The 21,210-nt window shown below is 38.5% G+C and overlaps 1 protein-coding gene across 1 annotated transcript; it reads right to left on the bottom strand.

Moving 5' to 3' along the window:
- Window positions 1-9,970: 9,970 nt before the first annotated feature.
- On the bottom strand, window positions 9,971-10,636 carry LOC133735235 (uncharacterized; the record flags this gene model as incomplete). The annotated part of the gene is made up of 1 exon (XM_062162642.1): window positions 9,971-10,636. A coding segment is annotated over exon 1 (489 nt), but the record flags the coding sequence as incomplete, so codon positions are not given.
- Between the last annotated feature and the right edge of the window lie 10,574 nt (window positions 10,637-21,210).

The raw sequence follows: 21,210 nt of genomic DNA, 5'->3' as shown, positions 1-21,210 counted from the left end.
GAACCTAAAAGAGGAATTCGACAAGGAGATCCTCTCTCTCTCTCTCTCTCCTTACATTTTTATTCTCTGTATTGAACCTTTAAATCAACATTTGAATGCTCTTTGTACCTCTACAAAGAACCAAGTTGGTTTACAACCTCTCCTAATGGTCTTAGGATTTCTAATCTCTTCTTTGCTAATGCCAAAGGCCTCTGCCCTCCCTTCTATATATCCAAGGGATGGAAGGGTAGAGCTTTTGGTTTTTCATGTTGTCAAAGAGTTGAACAATGGTGTCTGATCTTTACTAAAGCTACTACGTCTGCTGCCAAACATTTACTGAACACTTTAAATCTTTTTAGTAAAGCTATTGGTCAACAAATTAATTATAAGAAATCCACTCTCTACTTCTCTCATAACATTCCTTCACCTATCAGGACTCATATTAGTAATATTCTGAATATTCAACACAAGACAACTTTAGGTAGGTATCTTGGTATTAATAACATTAATTTTTGGAAAGACCCCATCAATTCCAGAGATCTGGTTCTGGAAATGCAGAAAAATCTAGCTGGTTGGAAAGGGGCTTCTCTGTCTAGAGGCGGAAAGTACGTTAACTCTTCTCAAAGCCAACCTCTCTGGCTTACCTAACCATGTTCTATCTTGTTTTAAATGTCCAACCAAAATTACTAAGGATTTAGATGCTGAATGTAGAAAATTCTTCTGGGGCAATACCACTGAATTTCCAGTGGCTTGGTCTACCATAAAGGTCATCATTTAGTCCTTCGGCCCTAAGTCTGCCCCAAGCGCGCCCTGCCCTTAAGGCCAAAGCCCAACCCAGCCCTTGCATTAGGGCGGGCCGATCTGACCGTTTCTCAAATTTTAGGAGATTTAGAGAGATAGTTAATTGAATATACCCACTTTAACTAATATTTATAAATGTTATTCCAATATATATATATATATATATATACATATATATATATATATACATATATATATATATATATATATATGTATATATATATTGTAACATCCCGTATCTTAATTCACCGGTTTACTAGTCATTTGGACAGTAAACGACAATTCGATTTACTTTCACTCTTTTTCGGTAACTTTAGTGGCCCTAAAAGTTGACTTTTTGATCGGGTCAAAATTTGAGAAAACTTCCTTCGTGAAAGTTGTAGAGAACGTTAAACCGAGCGCGTGCATATGTGGTTCGTAAAAATCGGAGTTCGTATGCGAAAGTTATAAGCGAAAGATTAAAGTTACTGTTCATAGTTACTGTTCAGGGTAAGTTTCTATAAATAGCCAATTTACTGTGGTAAGTTTCCATTTTGGAAACTTACCGGCTTTTCTCTCTCCTCTCCCCCGATCCTTTCTCCTCTTCGGCCCGATTTCTTCTCCCTCCGATTTCTTCCTTTTCCGGCCACCCCACGATGGAATCCGGACATCATCAGGCTCGCCTTCTCTCCCTTGACACGCCTGGGGTGGTGTTTTGCGGTGGCTCGACCGGTGGAGCTCGATTTGGAGTCGTGAACTTCACTGTAGCAGATTGGGGTTTTCCGGCGATTCTTCCGATTCCGGCCGTTTCCGGCCACGAAATTGACATCGAAGGTTCGGTTTTTGACATAGATCATTTCCCCTAAGGTCTTTCATTTCAATTTGCAGTGTAGAGGTCGAATTAACGATTTGCAATTTCTAGGGTTCTTGGAATTTCTGGAAATTTTTCACCGGCCGAATTGGAGCTCTTCCAGGTAAAATCGGAACTTGTTGTAGTTTAATGAATGGTTGGGTCTGATGAGTAGGTGGTGCTGTCCAAATTTGGTGGCCATTGGAGGTGGTGGCCACCGGCGCGTGAGCCCCACGCGCCGCCACTGTGGGTGGCGCGTGGAGGCGTGTAGGGCAGTGTTTTAATTCCAGTTTTTAGCCCATTAAATTCTATAAATGTTGTAGAGCTTGTTTGTGAAGTTTGGTGATTTTTGGAGAAGCTTGGAATTAATTATGAATTTTTGAAGTTTAGGGTTTCGATTATCGAATTATGAGAATCCGACCGTCGGATATCTCTCGGTTCTGACTTGGAACCTTTAAGATAACGAATTGGTATTAGTGGTAGAATGTGGGTTGAATCCGAGGAGAAGTGGAGATGTAATTATGAGGAATTGATTTTAGGAACTCGTATGCGTGATCACCTGAATAGTACTGTGAGTGGACTTTTATTTTTAAAGAATGATGCATGCATTTATTTTTCCCGAAATAAAAATTTATTTATCATTTTATTATCGAGCATAATATTTTGCCTTGGATTTTAATTTTGGCATTGTTTTTCCATATGAATTTCATATACGAATCTATTATGCTCAGATTTGGATTTTATGATTTATTTTCGGAATATGATTAAATTTTCGGAGATTAATTATAATTTATTTTCAATTATGATTCGGGAATGGATTTTGAGCCTTTGATAAGTATCTCCGATATATGGCTTTTATTTGAAATCATGATTTAAGTGATTTTCGACGAATTACTTTCCGAGGTGATTTCCGGAATTTATTAATATATTTTATTCGTCGATATTGAGATTTTTGGAATATTTTTCGAAAATGGGATTTTCGATTGAATTATTTTATCGATTATTTCTCGCCTAATGGTTTATGAATTCTAGAAATTTGGCGTGCGGGGCCACGTCATTGGAGTATATATTTTCTTGAGATTTTCCGAGTATGGATGGGATTCATACTCGTGTTTTGTTGCGAGGTTGGGGAAGCCTTACTGATTTACCGGTTTTCGATTGTTTTTCCACACCATACTCGGGTCATTCGATTAGGTCTCCTCCTCACTTACTTTGTGTTTGTGAGTGGCAGTTGAGGTAGCTTATTCTCCTCCTCACTTACTTTGTGTTTGTGAGTGGCAGTCGAGGTGATTTATTCTCCTCCTCACGTGAGTGGTAGTCGAGGTTATTAGTTCTCCTCCTCACACAATCTATGTGTGGGTGGCAGTCGAGGGTAGGAAGAGCCTAAGGGGCTCCTTTACCCGTATGGTGATATCTCTTCCCCATATCCTATTATTACTTGACTAGCGGGGCCTAGTCCGATATCTCTTAGCCAGCGGGGCTGGTATGTTTTCACGAGATTTTGAGTTTAAAGAAATGTGTTTTATAAACGTGGCATGCATCGAAGTTTTATAAATTTAAATAAGTGGGAAAGTATTTAAGTTTGCTTCATTTAAATCATCTTAATTATTTATTTTTGTCCACTCACACTAACGTGTTTTCAATACTTTCCCCTGGGCCCTTCGGTTTCAATGCCCAGTTTGCAGGCGAAATTAGTTGAGGTCGGGCGTACATGGAGTGGCATAGTCAACAGCATTGCTTCCGCGTACTCATTCTATTTCTGTTTCTTTGTTACCTAGGGGATTAGTATTGCTCTGATAATCTATGAGATTAATATTGTTTTTAGGTTGAGACTGATATTTGTGAAATGGGAGTTGTGATTTGGGGAGCAGATGGCTCCAGGAGAATGAGGATGGATGATTTAGAAGTGTAAATGTTTTCCTACAGGTTTTGGGTAGCCTACTTTTAGGGGAAGTTCCGCCAAATTTTTGGTAGAATTTCTTCTAAAGTGGGCCCCGCAGGGCCACTTCGGATTTCGGGGTGAAATCCGGGGCGGGTCCTGACATATATATATATATATGTATACAGATCCTATCCAGAGTAATGCCTCGCTCTGAGGTTAGGGTTTAGGGTCACTTTTCGGTCGCATTTTCACATCTCGACCGTTCAGTTTTTAGCTACTAATGTATAGATCATCTCGGCAAAATTTCAACCAAATTAATGGATATATATATATTAAATATGATCAACAACAAAAAGATTGAGTCTTGGATTATCTATATAACCATTGAGCCATATTTTGATAAAAAATGAAAATAACATATTTCTTTTTGTTAAACAAAATAAGGCCATTTTCGGCCCATTTCGGCCGTATTTGGCTCTATTTAGAAGGCCAACCCGACCCGGCCCTTTAGGCCCTAGCGGCTCGAACCTTTCGGGTGAATAAGGATTACCATATTTAATCCTCGGGCCGGCCCGACCCTAAGCCCTAAAATTTAGGGTAGGAATAGCCCTTGCCCGGCCCATGATGACCCCTAGTCTACCATTTGTACTCCTAAAGACCCTTGAGGACTAGGTATAAGATCTTTCTCCCACTTTAATCAAGCTACCCTTGCCAAGTTAGGTTGGAAGATTTTAACAGATCATAGTAACTGGCGGGTTCAATTAATCAGAGAAAAATATCTGAAGTACCATTCTTTCTGGACTGTTCCTAAACGTTCAAATTCTTCTTCAGCCTGGAAAGGCATTTTAGACTCTAAAAAGCTTCTTTCTTCTGGTATCAGATGGATCATTGGTGATGGTAAAACTGTTAAATTTTGGCATTTCAAATGGGTTCTTCCTTTTCCTCTTATTAATTTACTTTCTGATACTCAAAAAGAAAATGTTAATAACCAAGAAGTTGTAGCTGATTACTTTTTGAATAAGTAGTGGGATGTGCAAAAACTTTCAGCCATCCTCACTGCAGATGTTGTCGTCAAAATTCAATTTGTCCTGATACCTTTTTATTCTTTCCATGATGAAATGATTTGGGATTTTACTGGCAATAGTAAGTTTACTGTTAAATCTGCTTCTGATTTGTTGAATCAAAACATTGCTGCTCATTCTAACTCCAATGTTCTGCATAAAATGTGTGAGTGATGCGGCTAAAATAGCCTCACAATTTAACCCTGCAAAATGTAGTTGTCAGTATAGGATAAGCAGGGATCGTTCAGTCCGGGGATTGTAGGGTACACCTACACAAAAAGGTCAATTAACAAATAAAAGAATAAAATGGGGGTTTGGAATTTGGTTCCTAATCTACTTAAAATAAAAACAAAACAAATAAAACTATATACAATGATCGACTTCCCTAACCTAGACCAATACCACTCAGAAATTCATTTCAACATGCTACAAAAATGTGCCCATCTTAAACGCTTAGATAAGAGCCCAAATGAAAAGCCTCAGCGGATCAATCCATTTATCTGATTCGTTCTAATGTAGGCTTGGATCGGAAAAGTCCTTACCAAGCCTAATACTACTAATTTTTGAAAACACTCAGCGTAGTCCTCTTAAGTAGTAGTATTATCTAACCCTCGAATCAACTCACACGTGCAAATTAACCATTACACATAGAATTTAACACGTAATTTCCAGAATCGTTTAATCATTAAAGCATGATTTTTACCACTTTTTAGAACTAATTACTACTTGTTTAACTCAGCGTCTTAACAAATAACAATTACTCTTGGCAAATTAAGCAAACACACAAGAACTCTCACCGTTATTCTAGCATGCAAACTTATGAACCTAACTCTGAAAATTACCTAAACACATAAAAGGGCACAAGATTGTAACATGCATCATAAAAGAATTCTCGAAATTAACTCAATAATAAACTGAAAATCTAAAAAATATTAATAAAAATATTCTGAAAATCTCATGTCTCCAATTACACAACTCGCAAATCCAAACACACAAAACCGAAACAACAATTGTAAGTAGAGTCATAGTTACACTTTGAAGCTTTCCTCAGCGGCTTAGCAACAAGGTGATGAACTCGTCTCTGCTATGGTGGTGGAGCGTCCTTGACTCAGCGCCTAAGAACTTCGTAGATTGATGGATGGATGGTGGTCACGGTCTTGTAGTTGTTGGAAGTTTAAGGAGTGAATTGGGCAGTCTTGGAATAGTATTTGGCCAGGAAGTGATAGGCCCGGAAGTGATCTTGGCTAGGAAGTGATAGGCCGGGAAGTGATGGAAATTCTGTTCTGGACGTTGCCTATTTATAGGGGAGCATTGGTTGGCTTTTGTCGATCATACCCTTCATCATTGGACGGATGGGATTGCATCATAATTCCTTTAATTTTCCAACTGAAAACGTCTCCTTTATGGCCTTAACTCCTCTCATAATGGGGTCTTTTAACAGCTGAAACGTCTTTCTCCTTTATTCCCGAACTAAAAACGTCTTTCTCCTTTATTTATTTTCCAGCTGAAACGTCTTTCTCCTTTATTTCCCTTCTTCATTGCTTGGTCAAACGTCTTAAATTTCCTACAAAAAGGTGGAGAATATCAGATTTTTTTAAGAGAAAATAAAGGGAATTAATGTAAAGACCGCAAAAACGTCGACGGTAAGGAATCCTGATCCCGTTAGGATTTTTTTTTCATAAATTTCGCATTTTGCGCCTATTTTACGCCAAACACTGTACAAGACTCTTAAACTGACTCGATAACTCAAAACACGAAACTTAAGGGAGAAACAAGTCTAAAATGGGGCATATACTCAATAATATCGTCGCACTTTATGCTCCTATCAAATACCCCACACTTAACTTTTGCTAGTCCCTTAGCAAAACAGAAATACAAAACAAAACAAAGACTCGACAAAAAGCAAGTAAATGACTCTACTACCCCTAACTGTTGTCTCAGAGACTCCAAACTCATGGCTTTCACGTTAAACACTTAATCAAAATCGCATAGATAATTCCATGGTTAATAAACATGTAACGCTCATATGACTAAGTAAGATGTGGAGAACTTAAGTTATACAGTGAATGATAGCATGTTTCGAACAAGTCCAATCCAAACTCACAAGGCATACTCTCAATTTTTCTCTCAGAAATGGCTATGCTTAAAAGCTTCACACTCAAGTATATGCAAGAGAACAAATTGTAAGGCAACAAACAACTTGCATATTTCATCAATAAACGCATTTTGTGAAGAATTATTAAAGACCTCAAGAAATGACTAAGTGCACAAATGGACCTAAACCATAAGCTCGACTGCGTACCTGACTCCACTAACCAAAGACTGCCCATCTCAAGGATCAAGTCAGCACTTAAAATAGGTTGTAATGGGGCTAAGCTAGGGTTTTCGAAATGAAGATTAAGGATACAAAAATCCTAAGGACCTAGCAGAGCATATATGGACCACCTTATGTCATCATTTTTGTAGACCAAATATCATTGTTTTGGGCCAAACCTTCACTCTAACCAACATGGGAATGGACAAAGGCATAATTTTCAACTTTGAGCCTTCTACAAATTTGAAAGTCCAAAACCACACTTCAACAATTTCCCAAGAGTTTTCTTTTCAATTTTTCTTCTCTTTTGCCACTTTTCTTTCTTTCTTTCTTTTTCATTTTCATTTTCTTTCAATTTTTTTTTATGGAAAATTTTTTTTTCTCTTCTTTTTTTTTCTTGGATTTTCCCCACCCCACACTTGTCTTTCATCGTCACCCCTACACATTATGTCATGCTCTACTAAGTCCCTAGGACAAGGGTAGAGATATCCTGTACTAAGCTCAAGGTAGGGTAGTGAGGGTGATGAAACAAAGGTTTTAAACGTAGGCTCAAAGGGGTTCACTCTAAGGAGTCCCACGACGGGCACAATTGGGGACACATGCTTGTTTGGCTATGGTGGTTACCCTAATGCCTTCTATCCTATCCAGGATCAGTGCATATTATGGCATACAAGTTTTGACAGTCACAACAGCCGAGTTCTAGTACTCTCTAGTCCATTAAAATTTATGGCACATGATCATTGAATTTTCAAAGAATGATGAGGTTTTGCAAATACAGCCACGAAATTCTAGAATTATCAATTAAGCACTCGAAAAGAAAGTATTTTAGCTCAAAAGCTCACTTAGGGTCAAATGAATCAGACTTAATCCTAGCATGCTTAATGAACCAAGTTACAATCCTATCTCAAATCTTCATACAAGTATCACAACGTCGATTAACCACAGAATTCAATTAAGTCCTATTTCGATTGTGAAAACCTTCAGCCATGAATTCAGAGACATGTTCATCCTAGACGTTAGGAGCATCCTAAGACTCAAACAAACAAAAAGACTATAAAACCAACAAAATAATTATTATTATTATTTTTTTTTTTTAAACTGAAAAAAATCTGAAAATAAAGGTGTAAACCCACCCCATACTTAGAATCTACATTGTCCTCAATGTAGGCAAAAGAATATGGTATATAGACCCTAAATATGGGAAGGGTAAAATAAACAAACAAACAAACAAAGACACAAGTACAATTCAACCTAAGCAAGTGAAGGGATAGAAATGTCAAACTCTCGTTGATGGCTCCTCCACAGCTTCGGTTGAAATGGGTTGCCTCCCATGCAGCGCTTAATATTTATAGTCCTTCAGCCGGGACTCTTCTCCTTGTTCACATGTCATGGGGTGCCTCCTGGAGGGGTATCTCTTCCAATGTGTGCCCCACGAAGGACTCATAGTAGGGCTTGAGACGATGCCCATTTACCTTGAACTCCTTCCCCGTCTTCTCACTCTTGATCTCTACAGCACCATGAGCAAACACATTTGTAACTATAAATGGGCCAACCCAACGAGAACGAAGTTTACCAGGGAATAGCTTAAGTCTGGAATGGAATAACAGAACTTTCTGGCCCACTTGGAAGCTTTTTCCGCGGATCATTTTGTCATGGTAGGCCTTTGTCTTCTCCTTGTAGATCCATGAAGCATCGTAGGCCTCATTCCTTATCTCCTCAAGCTCATTTAGCTGTAGCTTCCTATGTAGGCCCGCTGCATCATAATCCATGTTGAACTTCTGGACAGCCCACCAAGCCTTGTGCTCTAGCTCCACTGGAAGGTGGCATGCCTTTCCGTAGGCCAACCTAAAGGGAGACATCCCAATAGGCGTCTTGTAGGCTGTTCTGTAGGCCCACAATGCATCATCTAATCTCTGGCTCCAATCCTTCCTTGTTGGGCCCACTGTCTTTTCGAGTATCCTCTTGATCTCCCTGTTGGACACCTCTGCTTGGCCACTGGTCTGAGGGTGGTAGGGCGTGGACACCATATGGGTTACCCCATACTTCTTCAGCAAAGCCTCGATTGTCCGGTTGCAAAAATGAGAACTTCCATCACTGATCAGCACACGTGGCACACCAAACCTGGAAAATATGTTAGTTTTCAAGAAACCTGCAACCACTTTTGAATCGTTAGTCCTGGTGGCTTTTGCTTCCACCCACTTTGATACATAGTCCACAGCCAATAGTATATATAAACAGCCATTAGACGAAGGAAATGGGCCCATAAAGTCAATGCCCCAAACATCGAAAATTTCTACAGTTATTATTGGGCTCATGGGCATTTGATCTTTTGGGCCAAGATTACCAGTCCGTTGGCATCTATCACAAGAAATACAAAACAAGTTTGCATCCTTGAAGATAGTGGGCCAATAAAATCCACAGTCTAAGACCTTCAAGGCCGTTCTACGAGGCCCAAAGTGGCCTCCACAAGCCTCACTATGGCAAAATGACAGAATTGACCTATGCTCAGACTCTGGGACACATCTCCTAATGACTTGGTCACTACAATGTTTCCATAAATAGGGCTCATCCCAAATAAAGTGCCTAGCCATTTTCTTCAATTTATCCTTACTAGCTTTGGAAAGTGTGTCAGGAAATGTCCTAGTGACTAAATAGTTAACTATATCCGCATACCAGGGCACACTAACCTCTATCCCAAAGAGCTGCTCATCTGGGAAAGTTTCCTGTAGGGGCTGGATGTCCTCCTCATGTACTATCCTGCTCAAATGGTCCGCCACCACATTCTCGCTTCCCTTCTTGTCCTTGATCGCTAGGTCAAACTCCTGCAGCAGCAAGATCCATCTAATCAATCTGGGCTTGGCCTCCTTCTTGATCATCAGATATCTCAAGGCTGGTGCGTTGCATAAGCCGAAGGGCATGCGCCTATAAGCAAAGGTCCCAAAGGGGCACGTGAAGGTCGTCTTCTCCTGATCCTCGTGGGCTATGCAGATCTGGTTGTACCCACTATATCCGTCCAAGAAGCAATAGTAGGAATGGCCCGCTAAGCGCTCCAACATCTGGTCAATAAAAGGCAAGGGCATATGATCCTTCCTCGTTATGGCATTCAGCTTCCGGTAGTCGATACATACCCTATGACCAGTCACTAATCTCTGGGGCACTAGCTCATTATCCTCGTTCTGTACCACTGTCACCCCAGACTTCTTGGGCACCACTTGCACTGGAGAGACCCACTTACTATCAGAAATGGGGTAGATCACCCCACAATCTAGCAACTTGATCACCTCGTCTTGGACCACCTTCATCATGGGCGGATGTAGACGCCTTTGGGCTTCTCTTGTGGGCTTGGCGCCATCTTCTAACAGGATCCGGTGGACACACGTGGTTGGGCTGATCCCCTTGATATCTGCTAGAGTCCAACCAATGGCAGTCTTGTGCTTCTTCAACACGTCCACCAACTTCCTTTCTTGCTCTACCTCCAGCGTTGACGATATGATCACTGGGAGGGTCTCCTTTTCTCCTAGGTACGCGTACTTCAAATGCTCAGGGAGTACCTTCAATTCCAACTTGGGTGCCTGAACAATAGAGCGTAGCATTTTATTAGTAGAAACCGGAATTGACAAATAGGAAATTGACCTCTTTATAGGCTGAGCCTCCAGTGAGGCCACAGTCTTGATCACTCTAGGCTCCTCAACGTCCCACTCAACCTTGGGGATAGGTTCCCCATTTGCATCATATCCGACAACCTCCTCTAGGGTCAGAGCCAATTCATCCTCAACCATTACTTCAGATAAAACCTGCGCGAGTGAATCAACTACATCAATAGCAAAGCAAGGTTTCAAGTCAGAAACAGGGTACCTCATGGCTTCAAGAATGTTGAAGCGTATAACATCACCATCAAACTCCATGGTGAGAGTCCCTTTGTACACGTCGATCTTCGTTCTTGCAGTCCTCATAAAGGGACGCCCTAAAAGTAATGGAGTGGTATTTAGGGGTGATTCCTCCATGTCCAATACGTAGAAATCCGCAGGGAATATCAGATGGTTTACCTGCACAAGAACATCCTCAACATACCCTTGAGGGTATTTGTTAGACCTATCAGCAAGTTGAATGACAACATTATCCCTTTTAAGAGGGCCTAGACCTAGGGACACATACAAATTATAAGGCATAACATTTATGGATGCCCCTAAGTCTAACATCACATTTTCAAACCTGGTGTCACCAATGATACAGGGAACAGAAAAACTCCCTGGGTCCTTCAACTTTGGGGGTAGTTTCCTCTGGATAACGGCTGATACCGTCTCGCTCATTTTCACCACCTCCTTCAATCTTGTCTGCCTCCTTTTGGTGCAAAGCTCCTTCAAGAACTTGGCGTATTTAGGCACTTGTTTGATGCACTCAATCAGGGGCATATTCACTTGAACCTTCTTGAAGATTTCCAAGATCTCTTGATCAGATTTATCTTTCTTCGTCTTGGCAAACCTGCTTGGGAAAGGTATAGAAACAACTGGGTTAGTCTTAATTAAACCACTAGAGTTAGGAATTGTACCTTTGGGTGCCTCAGCTTGGGGCACGTTAACTTCCACCCTTGATGTAGCTAGGTCCTTCTCAACATCCTCCTTAGACACCTCCACAACGTCTTCTTCTTCATTATGGGCCGCTTGGATCTTCTTGTGGGCTCTGGGAGGGTCAACTAGTACGCGTCCACTCCTAGTGATGATGGCTTGGGCGTGCTCATTCCTTGGGTTAGGCACTGTGTTGCTCGGTAGCTTCCCTGTTTCAGCAATTCGACCCATGAAATCCACCACTTGGCCCATTTGATTCTTGAGCTCTGCAATATCCTTTGAATGGGTCGCCTGTCCTACAACCAAAGCTTGAGTAGCCGTGTTAAGTTGTTGTTGCCCCGCAGCAAGGGACTTCAACAGTTCATCATAATTAGGGGCACTCAAAGTATTAGAAACAGGAGGTGGAGGGACAGAATTGGGAATACCAAAAGTTTGAGGTACCTGAGGCCTCAAAAACAAACCTGGTGGGCGCTGAGAATTCTGACCTGGGCCTTGAGGTGGTCTCAAGGTGTTATCATTGTTGGCCCAACGAAAGTTGGGGTGATCTCTGAGCCCAGGATTGTACGTATTGGAGTAAGGGTTGTACCTCGGGCCGCCTTGACCTCCATGATACCCTAGGGCGTTAACAGATTCCCATCCTTCTGGAGAGGCAAGCTGGGGACATTTATCAGTGGGGTGCCCTTGAGTCGAGCACATCCCACACACTTGAGCCATTGCTCCTCCTCCATTACCGTTTAAGACTTGAGACAGCAGAGTAGACATCTTGTTGACCTTGTCTTCAAGAGCAGAGTTAGTGGACACCTCATGTACCCTCCGTTGAGTGGAAAGCACCCCCTCATATTGCTGATAGTTTAGTGCACGATTAGTAAGTAGCTCCCTTGCATCAGCAGGTGTCTTATCCATAAAGGACCCTCCAGCAGCAGCATCTAACAGACCACGCTCATTAGCGGTGAGTCCTTCATAAAAATAGGTAAGGAGGGACCCCTCACTCATCCCATGGTTAGGGCATGATGCTACAAGGCTCTTAAACCTGTCCCAATAATTGCAGAAATTCTCCTCATGTCCTTGCGTGATTCCACTAATCTGCTTCCTCAAAACAGTGACCTTTGAGGCAGGAAAGTACTTCGTAAGGAACTCGCCCTTCATCCTATCCCAAGTGTTGATAGTCCCAGCAGGCAGCTCAAATAGCCAAGTCTTGGCCTTGTCCTCCAAAGTAAAGGGGAATGCCTTCATCTTCAAGATATTGATATCAGCTCCTTTAGGGCACATACTCCCACAGACAAACTCGAACTCCTTGAGATGCTTATTGGTGTCTTCACTACTCATCCCATGAAACTTGGGTAGGTGATGCAGAAACCCACTCTTTAACTCAAAATCATCATTAAGCCCCTCTCCTGGTTCTGGATAGGCAATGCATAAGGGCGCAGCACCCCCACCTGTAGGATTAGACAGTTGCCTAATAGTCTCAGCCATTGGTGCTTGTACTTGCTCAACACGGGCGTGCTCTTCCTCTTCTTCCTCTTCTGTATTCGCAACGTCCTCTTCAGTGACCTCCTCTTCCTCCTCTTCAAAGACTTGTTCTTCTCCTTCTTCAGAATGGTCAGGTTTGTTGATCTCCTCGGTTGATCTAGTTGAGGAGTTATAACCTGAATAGTTAGAGTCCTGAGAATCCCTCCTTTCTAGAAGAGGGCGGTCTGAAAAAGTGAGTTCTGCCCTTTGCTTAGCACGTTCCAATTTCTCAAAGAGCTCCTTAGTCTTATCAGAGACAGTGGACATTCATGGACCTTTAAGACCAAATCAAGTGTTAGTAACATATACAAGGTTCGAAATACAAACATTATGTCTTTCCTACTTTCTAAGTTACTTTTACATTTACATACTTAGGTATTGGAACAGAGGACCTCGTTTGTGCAATGGGACTATAGAACAGCTACCCTCGACAAGGTCATGTTTAATCCAATATACCTTAAGCATGTCACATAACATTTTTTATTTTTTTTTTATCTTTTTTTTTTTTTTTTAAGTTTGTTATAAACTTAGTTAATATCTCAATTGATTCCAAGTTGTAAGTCGAGCCCAATAGAAACCACTACTATTGGTGAGATACGATATAGGGATAGTCGCCTAGACATAAGTCTCTTTCCGTGGTTTCAGAAGGCCAGATAGCCAGATTAAGAGGTAAGTGAGAGGGAGGACTCATTTTGGTGATACTACGGAGGCTACTCCCTCATTGAGGTTTACGCCCCTATTGGCTACTTCCACATTGTGGTTTACGCACAGTCTATAGTATCTCTGAGATCCAATTTGAACCCATCACCCAGGGTCTCAACCTAAGACACCATCTGTAATGCCCCTTACTCAGTTTGGAAATTAACTCATGTGTTAGACTGTTCTCCAAATGCTAATAAAGGCCGCCCTCAACCTCAAGAGACCTTAGAAAGGTACTAATGAAGGGTTTAGGCCAATATTAACAAAAGGGCCCTTGTCTACTCATACGATTTTACACACTTACAACAATTAAGTATTTAACTAAATTCATGACAACATACAATTTACAACAATTAAGTATATTAATCTAAGTGAAACACATACAATTTACAACATGCTTTAAAAAAAACTCATTCTACAATTTACAATATGCTTAAAAACTTCTACAAATTGTACAACAATTATAAAAGACATGCTTAATTTCGTAACACTCATAAAACTTAAACTAAATCACAATTATAGCTTGGCCAAACATAAATCGCAATTTGTCACCATTCCACAAGTGTAGTACAAAAATTTAGCATGCATTCTATATACAACAAAATCGATGACACTTTATATGTTAGGGATTTTAACAATCCCCGGCAACGGCGCCAAAAATTGATGCGGCTAAAATAGCCTCACAATTTAACCCTGCAAAATGTAGTTGTCAGTATAGGATAAGCAGGGATCGTTCAGTCCGGGGATTGTAGGGTACACCTACACAAAAAGGTCAATTAACAAATAAAAGAATAAAATGGGGGTTTGGAATTTGGTTCCTAATCTACTTAAAATAAAAACAAAACAAATAAAACTATATACAATGATCGACTTCCCTAACCTAGACCAATACCACTCAGAAATTCATTTCAACATGCTACAAAAATGTGCCCATCTTAAACGCTTAGATAAGAGCCCAAATGAAAAGCCTCAGCGGATCAATCCATTTATCTGATTCGTTCTAATGTAGGCTTGGATCGGAAAAGTCCTTACCAAGCCTAATACTACTAATTTTTGAAAACACTCAGCGTAGTCCTCTTAAGTAGTAGTATTATCTAACCCTCGAATCAACTCACACGTGCAAATTAACCATTACACATAGAATTTAACACGTAATTTCCAGAATCGTTTAATCATTAAAGCATGATTTTTACCACTTTTTAGAACTAATTACTACTTGTTTAACTCAGCGTCTTAACAAATAACAATTACTCTTGGCAAATTAAGCAAACACACAAGAACTCTCACCGTTATTCTAGCATGCAAACTTATGAACCTAACTCTGAAAATTACCTAAACACATAAAAGGGCACAAGATTGTAACATGCATCATAAAAGAATTCTCGAAATTAACTCAATAATAAACTGAAAATCTAAAAAATATTAATAAAAATATTCTGAAAATCTCATGTCTCCAATTACACAACTCGCAAATCCAAACACACAAAACCGAAACAACAATTGTAAGTAGAGTCATAGTTACACTTTGAAGCTTTCCTCAGCGGCTTAGCAACAAGGTGATGAACTCGTCTCTGCTATGGTGGTGGAGCGTCCTTGACTCAGCGCCTAAGAACTTCGTAGATTGATGGATGGATGGTGGTCACGGTCTTGTAGTTGTTGGAAGTTTAAGGAGTGAATTGGGCAGTCTTGGAATAGTATTTGGCCAGGAAGTGATAGGCCCGGAAGTGATCTTGGCTAGGAAGTGATAGGCCGGGAAGTGATGGAAATTCTGTTCTGGACGTTGCCTATTTATAGGGGAGCATTGGTTGGCTTTTGTCGATCATACCCTTCATCATTGGACGGATGGGATTGCATCATAATTCCTTTAATTTTCCAACTGAAAACGTCTCCTTTATGGCCTTAACTCCTCTCATAATGGGGTCTTTTAACAGCTGAAACGTCTTTCTCCTTTATTCCCGAACTAAAAACGTCTTTCTCCTTTATTTATTTTCCAGCTGAAACGTCTTTCTCCTTTATTTCCCTTCTTCATTGCTTGGTCAAACGTCTTAAATTTCCTACAAAAAGGTGGAGAATATCAGATTTTTTTAAGAGAAAATAAAGGGAATTAATGTAAAGACCGCAAAAACGTCGACGGTAAGGAATCCTGATCCCGTTAGGATTTTTTTTTCATAAATTTCGCATTTTGCGCCTATTTTACGCCAAACACTGTACAAGACTCTTAAACTGACTCGATAACTCAAAACACGAAACTTAAGGGAGAAACAAGTCTAAAATGGGGCATATACTCAATAATATCGTCGCACTTTATGCTCCTATCAGTGAGTAAACCTTGGCTCCTAAGATTAAAACTTTTGCTTGGCTGTTATTCAAGAAGCGCCTTCTTACTAGAGACCAAATTTTTAGTAGACAAATGATCAATCAACAATGCCCTATCTGTAATTCAACAACTGAAAATATAGATCTGTTCTTCAACTGTGCTGGATCTCAAAAAATATGGCTTTCCATTTTTCCCAACCTCCAGCCTCAATTTTGGCAAAGATCCTTTATAGAGTCATAGAGTGGTTACATTTCTTATCCACTATTTTGTCTAAGGATAATAACTCCTTCAACATAGCTTTGAATACAGCTTATTTCATTTGGAAAGCAAGGAATGATTTTTTTTTCACAAATAAATATTTTTCTCATACTAGAATTTTATTTACTATAGCCTCTTCCTATTACAGTTATCTTCCGTTGAATGCAGTAAGGAAAAGTTTGAGCCTAGAAACATAAAATGATATCCCCCTAATGAGGGTTGTTTTAAACTTAATTTTGATGGTTCTGTGTTCTCCTCTTCCAATGCAGCTGGTGGTTTTGTCTTCATATATGCTGAAGGTCTTCCCATTTTAGTGGTTTGCAAAAATCTTCACCAGGTATCTCTGAGAGCAGGTATGCATGCGACTTTGCTTCATGGTTTTTCTTCATTAGAAATAGAAGGTGACTTAAGATTTCTAATTGATGCTATCATTCCTATCAATGGCAAGATCCAGACTCCTTGGCGTCTAAAGCCAATCATTCGAGACAACAAAATTTTAGCAAAACAACTCCAAATTATTTCCTTCAGGCATGTTAATCGAGAGGCAAATGATAGGAGCATTTTAATGCGACGTTTTACTTACTTTTCCCTACATTTTCTGCGTTATTTCCTTATTAAAACTCTGTTTAGGAAAGTTTCCATTCTTCGATTGGGAAAGTTCCTATTTGTAGAAAGTTTCTATTTTTGTAGTTTCTATTTTTCATTTTTGGAAAGTTTCCATTTTCAGTTTAGGAAAGTTGCCATTTTTCATTTTAGGAAAGTTTCTATTTTTCTTAATAGTTTCTATTTTCAGGACCTCGGAGCTAAAAAGTGGAAATGAACTCATAAATGGAAAGAGGAGCTTGCGAACATTAAGGGGAGCAAAAATGAGGAACAATGGACCACAGAAATGAGCAGAAATGAAGAAAAGAAGTTTTCCTGCTTCAACCAGGAAACCCTGCGAAAAGGAGGAAAGCTTACCAATGAAGTTTCCAACGTTACTATGAAAAAGAAATGGAAAAATAATGTGTTTTGACGTTGGAAAGAGACAAGGCTTGAAGTTGAAGCAACAAGGCCCAAGAACTCTATGGATTGACTTGGATTTTCGGCAAAATGGATCAAGGCCCATAAAGCCCATGGAATTAGGGTTTGTGACGCAAAGGTGAAACCCTAGAGAGATGTTTGCCGTGAGATACCTAGAGATAAACAAGGAAGTGGCGTGAAAATCAGAAATTATCAAAGAGAATTTCGGTTGAGATTTTATAGGGTAATTGTTATGGAAGGAAAATACACTTGGAGATTATCTTGGGGATTTGCCGTCCAAAGCTATGAGATAAAGGAGGAATAACGTGAAACCCTAGCAAAGATGACGCCAAGAGAGATTCAAGGGAGAAATAAAAGGAAAGAGAAAAAGGTGGAGACCAAGAAAAGCTCAAAAGAAGTCTAGATACATTCCTTAATTCCCTAAAGGAAGTTTGGCCGAATTGAACTATAAAAATCAGAATATTATCATGGTATTTCGGCCAAGATTATTAGGAAATTAAAGTGGAATTTTGTGATTGGTTGAACCATGTCATAGGGCTTATGTGACAAGCTAGCATTGGAGGAAATTATGTGGAGTTATCAAGTAATTGCCGTGAGAATGCTTGGAGAAGTGCACGGCTTGGAGACCAAGTATGCCGTCCCCTATATATACTCTCTCATTCTCAACGTCTAGGGTTCCTCTTCCTTACGTTTTACAACTTAGAAAAATCAGAAAATCCCTTTAGCATAGCCGTGAGTTTCTCCATCCTCTAGAGCAAGCCACGATTTCAAGCAAGGCCAAGGAAGAGAAGAAGAAGCCGTGATCTATTCCTCCACCATCCACCTTTGAAGCTTGCTTTCGAGTTTCAAAGGATTCATCGTTATTCATCCATCATCATCTTCCATCCACGGTGTAATTCGACCTCTACTTTGTAACCTTTGCTTTGAATTTCGTTGGTTTTGTTCTAGTTGACATATGTGTTTGAACGAATATTAATTTCTGGAATTTTATATGATTGAATGAAATTTTCAGATTCATATTATTGTTCTTCGAGAGTTGCTTATGTGGGTTTGTTTAATTAAATTTGCGTTATAGATAACTTTTGTATTTTAATCTTATGTGGTTGCAAACACTTAGGGTTTCGATATCATTGGTGCTAGGTTTAAGAACATGAAATCGACTTTTCGTTTTGTGTAAACTTGGATCAAAGTAGTAAAGGTTTTGTACAAAGATCGAATTTAATTAACGAGGATTGCAATTAGGTGGACTTTTCCATACTAAGTTGTACACTTGAGTTGATAGCCTTTCTATGTGTTTCATGCGTTAAACATGTCATGATTGACTAGCTTTCTAGGGATTGAATGCATGTTTGATAGGATTAGTCTTTGTGCTTTCACTTAGATTAATTAGCATTGAAAAGTAAAATATGGGAAATTGTTTGTTTTCTAACATTTCACATGATCAACTCCTTTCTCATGACTTAGATGAATAATATTAGGGTTTGAATCAATTTAATCATAAATTTCGGTTTTGATCTTTGTTCTCTTATTCCATTTGTATTTTTATGTTTTTGCATTTTAATTGTTTTGTTACTTTATTTATTTCCGAAAAACAAAATTCCCCCTTTTCGTGTAAAATGTTTATAGTTGTGAATATCTTTGTGAATATTATACTTTGTTTTAATTTTAATTGTTTAATTGTTTGACAATGACAGGTGTACCCTCAATCCCCGGAATAGAACGATCCCTATTTGCTTATACTACTAACGATATTTTCAGGGTTAAATTATTCGCTTGCAATGAGCGTGTCAGCAAATTCCTTAGTGAATGCTTTAGCCAACCTCCGACATAGCAACCATACTCTAGTGTGGTCCAATTCTTTCCCTCTTACTGCTGCTCAAGCTTTCCTGTTTGATTCCTAAAATGTAGATTGTTCGAGGAGTTCTTGTGTGTAAGTTTTTTTTTTTCACTATTTCATTTTCAAAGTGCCCAAACCCAAAAAAAAAAGGTATTTGTTCTCCTATGGAAAATTTTATTCATACATTTCAGTTTACTTACTTCGCACCCCTACTTAATGCACTACTAATTTAATTTTTTATAATAATGTTTCACTAAATAGACCCACCAAAAATACCAAATTAATAGACCACCAAAACTACCCAAACTAACCTCACATATTATACACGTATCAGAAACATTAATCACGAGTTTTGCTATTAGAACCTCCAAATTTACTCACTTAATCTCTATGTTTTTTGCACCTCTTATCAAATTTTCAAATACTAAATTTACTCACTAAACCTCACTAAAGTTCCTCAAATAACCTCACTCATATAATTTGCAAACAAATTATTATCTTTGAAATAAAAAAACTTAATCTTTTCAATGATTTAATTACTCTATAAATCTTAATTACATATACATTTCTTAATCAAACAACATGCATAAATCTCTTTTCCAATAAAAAAAAAAAAAAACCAAACACAAGGTATTGAGTTTCAAGAATTAATTTCTAATCAATAAGAAAATAACATGAATTGTTCTGTGTTTTTTTTTTTTATTTTTTTAATTTTAGCTGTGCAAAAAAAAATATATGAAGAAATCATTTTTTAATGTTTATTTTTTTCTCTATTTTTTGTACCTCATGATTAATTATTTAAATATTTTTTAGTTTTTTGTTTATTGCTAGCTAGCTATTTTTTTTTTTTTGCAAATATAATGGATAGACTTAAATTTAGGTCATAAATCATAATAGGATTTACTCACCAATATGCGTTTAACATATATATCATACATTTTTATGTCACATGATCTTACTCATATTTTTAATTCTTATTGAATATTTATGAAATCTTTAATGAGTATGTGGTGAAATTGAAAAATGAAAATAAATAAGGAAAATAATAAAGAATACAATCTAATATTATTGAATTGGAAAGTCTACATAAAATAAATATAATATTTTTTTTGGTATAATTATTGTCCTTAATAGTAATTTTATAGTAGGTTATATATGTCATTTAATAATTGATAATAGAGTGATGTCAAGTGAGCAAATTTGGAGGTCCCAATAGAAACACTCTTAATCACTTAGTTAATTGAAAACAAGAATATTTCTTACATTGAAGTCTAGAAAAACATGATACAAGGATGTTGAAAGAGAGTCCTCTATTACATACAAGGTCTCTCTAAAAAAAAGTCATCTACCCGAAAGTCATTGTAAGTCTCAAACAAGGACACTGGAAATGTATCCTCTTTTCTATACTAGGACACAGTTTACGTGTCCTAAAACCTTTGGACGTGGTGTCCTTATATCCATAAGAAGACACCTAAATTGCATCCTTATATTATCTAATAGGTGTCCTCTTTTCTATACTAGGACACACAAATTATGTCCTAAAAGCTCTGGAAATAGAGTCCTTAAATCCATAAGAGGACACAAAAATTACACTCATATGTGTCATCTTTTCTAAACTAGGACACATAAATTGTGTCCTCAAAGATCTGAAAATGGAGTCCTTAAATCCACAAGAGCACACAAAAATACACTCATGTGTGTTCTCTTTTCTATACTAATTAAGACACACAAATTATGTCCTCAAAGATCTGGAAATGGAGTCCTCAAATCCATAAAAGGTTACAAAAAGTACATCCTCATATTATCGAAAATGTATAAGATTACACATAACAATTTCTTATATAGAGAACATCTAATAAAATGTCCAACGTCCAAAATAAGTAATCTACAAATACCACAAGTCCATCTCGTTAAAGCCGAATGAAGATCCAAAATGTACTACTGCTAATTTTGATGACATGCATACACACACCAATAAAAAAATAAAAAAATAAATAAACAAACCAGTTTGCTAGATATAACATCAACAATAAGCTAGATCTAAAGAATAACATGTAAATCCATCAATTGAAATAGTATTAGTAACCTTATTTATAATTGAGCTGCTTGGAGTTTCAAGAATATCTTGAGTTGTCC

This window comes from Rosa rugosa, chromosome 3 (genome assembly GCF_958449725.1).
Source record: "Rosa rugosa chromosome 3, drRosRugo1.1, whole genome shotgun sequence".
NCBI lineage: Eukaryota > Viridiplantae > Streptophyta > Magnoliopsida > Rosales > Rosaceae > Rosa > Rosa rugosa.
The sequence above is the reverse complement of the archived record's forward strand: the minus strand, read 5'-3'. Positions and strand labels throughout refer to the sequence as shown.